General features: G+C 35.9%; 1 protein-coding gene across 2 annotated transcripts in view; it reads right to left on the minus strand.

Annotated features, from left to right (window-relative positions):
* Positions 1-5000, minus strand: part of LOC137648169 (uncharacterized) — a 377150-nt gene that overhangs the window by 1487 nt on the left and 370663 nt on the right. For both annotated transcript variants that reach the window (XM_068381105.1, XM_068381099.1), the window contains exon 5: positions 1-5000. This exon is cut by the window's left edge and continues 1487 nt beyond it; it is cut by the window's right edge and continues 216 nt beyond it. In XM_068381105.1, the coding sequence (XP_068237206.1) occupies positions 4751-5000 (250 nt within the window). In that variant the 3' untranslated portion in view covers positions 1-4750.

Here is a 5000-nt window from a genome sequence, read left to right on the forward strand (position 1 = left end):
CAGTAAGAAATTCATGCTAACAAACGAATTTTAAAAGAAAAATCCAACTACCTAAACTAGAAAGAAGTCTGTAAATTGAAGAATCAATCTACGGAGCCAAGAGTTAAGCTGCCCAAAAAATGCACTCCCTGTCCCGATACCGCCTTAAACAAAGACAAGGTGTGCTTTAAAAAAAAAAAAATCTTACTTCTGTAATAATCCTCTTGAAGCACGTGGTACTTCCAAAACAATTGACATCTTTGGTATAATAACGAACAGAAGTAAAATGCCAAGAGAACATAATGGTTATATTGGACAAAAAGAAAAATATTGTATATACAAATATCACTGCAGGGTCTGCGAACATCTATCATGCATACCAAGAATTCTTGGCTTCATACCCTATAAAAACTCTAAATTAAGAACTGATTAACAAGCTGCATTGTCATTTTTTCCAAATAAGCCTGGTAACATTGGACCGAATTCATGAATTTAGGCTATATATGCCAGCGTTGGAGCCTATGACCATTCAACATCCCAAGCCTAATTATCTGTAGTGCCCCAAGCCTGATTATCTGTAGTGATAATTACAGTAATAATGATAATAAACTGGAGAACAGCTTAGAAAGGAATTACCCAAAATTAACAGAATTATGCTTAAACCTAAATCTGGCCTCAGAACAGACAAAAATAATTTACTGTCCAAAGTAAGCTAAACATAGGTATATAGGCAGGTCATCATCATAAACAACGAGAAAACAAAAGGACATATCAACAAATTTTCAGGGATTTTTATCCGACAAGTATTAAAAAAAAAAAAAAACACTTCTAGGAGGAAAAGGTGGCAAGAGTAGATTACAATACAATCAATGCATTTAGGAGATATAATTCAATGTTGCTTTTGCCCTCGCTCACTGTGTTGTTCCTTTCAAGGATAATTTTCTCTGGTGCAAAGATTGACTTGTTAATAAAATTGACGTCATAGGCTGGTTAGTTTATTTTTGACTAAGCCAGTCTTCTGATTAGACTAAGCCAGTCCTCTGATTAGACTATGCCAGTCTTCTGACTAGACTAAGCCAGTCTTCTGATTAGATTAAGCCATTTTCTGATTAGACTAAACCAGTCTTTTGATTAGACTAAGCCAGTCTTCTGACCAGACTAAGCCAGTCTTCTGAATAGACTAGGCCAGTCTTCTGAATAGACTAAGCCAGTCTTCTGACCAGACTAAGCCAGTCTTCTGATTAGATTAAGCCATTCTTCTCATTAGACTAAGCCAGTCTTCTGATTAGACTAAGCCAGTCTTCTTATCAGACTAAGCCAGTCTTCTGACAGCATGTGACCATGCTCCACGAAGGCCCGTAAGTGACGGTTTAAGGTTTAAAGGCAGATCATGAATGGCTGAGGCAAGTGACAGAGACATTGCCCTAGAGACTGACCATATATTATATAAGCGCCAGAGCACCCTCTACAACCAAGCTAGGACCAGGGAGGGCCAGGTAATGACTGCTGATGACATATCAGGTATACCTGTAGGCTTCCCAACGACCGCCCCCTTCCTTAGCTCACAAAGATGGTGAGGTTGCAGACACTAAAGGAACTAAAGAGTTTGAGCTGGACTCGAACCCCCGTCTGTCGATCACCAGGCAGAGACGTTACCAATAGGCCACAACAGTACAAGCCCAGGTGATGACTTTAGGACTCGGCCCAACCAACCGACATGCAGTGTAAATATGCCAACTCTTTACACCAAGAAAAACAAAATGTTCCAAATTGTCATAACAGTTTCTTTAAATTTAGAAAATTATGATAAAAAACAGCTTCTCATAATATACACACACGAAATATTCCAAATTGTTATTTATTTATTTATTTATTTTTTTTTTCAAATTTGATCATGATAAAAACAGCTTCTCTTGTTACACAAACACAGAGAAATGCAATGTTTCCAAATTACTAAGCAGATTTTTAGTTTTGAAAATTATGATATAAATAGCTCCTTTTGATATCAACTGATTCTTAGATAACTTGTGTCAAAAAGTAAATTTGATCAACCAGATTTTTACAGAAGGTCCTCAACTTTCAAACTTGATTGGTTCTAAGAGGCTGTTTTTAAGTCGAATTCTGTTAAATTTGTCCAAGGGTAGGCCTAAACCTGAATCCCATGCCTACGATTTCCAGCTACATAAGTCAACAAATAATCGGGTTTCATATGTAATAGCTATCAGGTGATTACAAATGTTATTCTGGTACTATATTAACATAATATTGTTTTATTACAGTATTTCTTTGTATTATCTTTGTTATTTTCAGTTGGATTTGTTTGTTATCTCAATGTTTGTAAGCTGAGGACCTCCTGTATCCCCTTTTGCTTCACATACTGTAAACCTTCAATCCTCTTATATCCCTTAAATCACTCTTATCACAAAATATATCACTGATATGGAAATGAGAAAAAATCACTTAAATTACACATTTTCACTTTTCTGAGTCATTTAGAAAAAGTCACAAAAAAATCACTTAAATTACACATTTTCACTTTTCTGAGTCACTTCGAAAAAGTCACAACACACCAAGCGATTGCAGCAAGCATCATGGATCGGGAGAATATCACACGGTATCGTGTGTACAGGAAAAAGGCATCTCGAGAGTATAAATATTATACCGAACGGATGCAAACATCAGAAATGCCAGACTTTAGTCTCAACTTTAGGAAATACAATCATGATAATGTCGACCACATACTGTATACATTTCTGGATTTGAGACTAGTTTTACGTACAGATATTTGTTTAAACTACAATAAAATATTATTTCAATATTAATTTTCACCTGTAATATACCTACAAATATTCAACGAATCATTAACAAATAATTATATTTATTGACCACATACTGTATACATTTCTGGATTTGAAACTAGTGAAATTTACGTACAGATAATTTTTTAAGATCTCTCAAAGATGATAATTTCAATATTAATTTTTACTTGCAATATACCCATAAATATTCGATCAATTATCACCAAATAATTATATTTGTTAACCACATACTAGAGAGTTTTATATATTTTTTTGTTTTGTTTTTTGTGATCTAGCCAAGATGTTTATTTCAAACAAATTACTATTTATTACGAAACACAATTATAATCAATATTTGTCGAACACATCCTGTATACATTTCTGGATTTAAGACTAGTGATTTTTACGTAGATACTTTTTTTTTATATCTACCCTAGATGTTTATCTATTTCAATATTAATATTTTCTTGCAATATACCCCCAAAATAACTAATTATCCATAGCTGATAACCTAAAAGCAAATTTAAATTGGAGGAACTTCTTCAAAGTTGGACTCAATTTAGATAAGTATTTCTATAATACATAACGTCAGTTGATGAGATGGGTATGACTTAGGCTAGGGAACTTTGATAGACAGTTCTGGGAGATGCTATTTTTATATGATCTATTGTCGTAAACAAGACAAAGCAAAAACCTTAAAAAATCATAAAACTTTGTTTTGATCTTCTTCACAAAGTTTTATACAGCAATCATACTTGTGTTAAAAGTTTGCCTAACTTAATTCCTTCCACTATTTACAAGCTTAGAATTAGTTTGGAAGTCAAGGAGCAGCTTAACCTGCAAAGCTTTCCTGAATATCTGATGAAAAGAGACCCAGAAATATATGTGAAAATATCCCCACACTTACATCTAACCTCCAAAAACCCTCTTATGGGCTAAGTAACCCGTCAGTTATAGGTCGTATAAAACCTTAAAAACTATTCCTTATCATTGATTTCTAATCATATTAAGCAGTAGGTCACTTACTATGAATTCAATGGCATAATAGTTAGGTAAAGGATAAAAAAGCACTTTTGTCCGCACTCTGGGTCAGACAAATGGGTCATTTGTCCACACTTTGGGTGGGACAAACAGGTTATTTGTCCGCACTTTGGGTAGGACAAACAGGTTATTTGTCCAAACTTTGGATAGAACAAACAGGTTATTTGCCCGCACTTTGGGTGGGACAAACAGGTCATTTGTCCGCACTTTGAGTACGACAAACAGGTCATTTGTCCGCACTTTGGGTAGGACAAACAGGTCATTTATCCGCACTTTGGGTGGGACAAACAGGTCATTTGCCCGCATTTTGCGTGGGACAAACAGGTCATTTGTCCGCACTTTGAGTAGGACAAGCAGGTCATTCGTCTTCCTTCATTCTTGTTTAAGAGCGAAAGGGACAATGTGAAGAGGTTAACAGACGCATGTAGTACTTCCCTCAATCTGTTTCCTATTGTAATAAATTGCAACAGTTTACAACTCATGCTGGTGGTCTATCATTTCCTTTTTTATTTTTTTTTTCCTTACAAAGACTTTTCCTGATTTTAACTCTAGTTAGTTGCCTTACTATTGCAGGTATACAATCTCCATTTTTCACAGACTCCTTAAGGGACTTACACTTTCCAAGATAATGCTATATCACTTTCAAATGCATTTTCAATTTTCAGCTGCATTCCCTTTTCTTTCACCAAAATCCCACTTACACCTAGCACCACCAGGGAGCTCGGATCCTGTTGCAAAGGAACTAAGATGTGGATACAGATAGGAAACTTCAAGATGGCGTAGAATCACTGTACCACGAAATCTTCCTTAATCCAAATCACACGATAAACCATTTCCTAAATATACAGACGTAGACCTCATGGCCAACTATTCCCGTGAGGGCAAACTCAAATAAAAGTCACATTAGTGATAGCTGATTAAACGTTCAAGTCTCAAACGTGACTAACATCCTCCGTTACTTTTGATATTTCTTGTCTAGCATCTTCGAACGAAGACGATGAGGACGACGAACGCGACATGGCCGTTGCTACGATAAAAGAAGGGGGTTCATCCGTAGGATTTAACTCATCCTTCTCCGAGGAATCATCCCTACCAACGACAACAGGTTCGAAACTAGGATTCTCCCGCGCGAAAGGTTCGAAACTGGGATTCTCCCGCGCGAATCCACTGGCGGTATACGTT

This window comes from Palaemon carinicauda, chromosome 1 (assembly GCF_036898095.1).
Source record: "Palaemon carinicauda isolate YSFRI2023 chromosome 1, ASM3689809v2, whole genome shotgun sequence".
Taxonomy (NCBI): domain Eukaryota; kingdom Metazoa; phylum Arthropoda; class Malacostraca; order Decapoda; family Palaemonidae; genus Palaemon; species Palaemon carinicauda.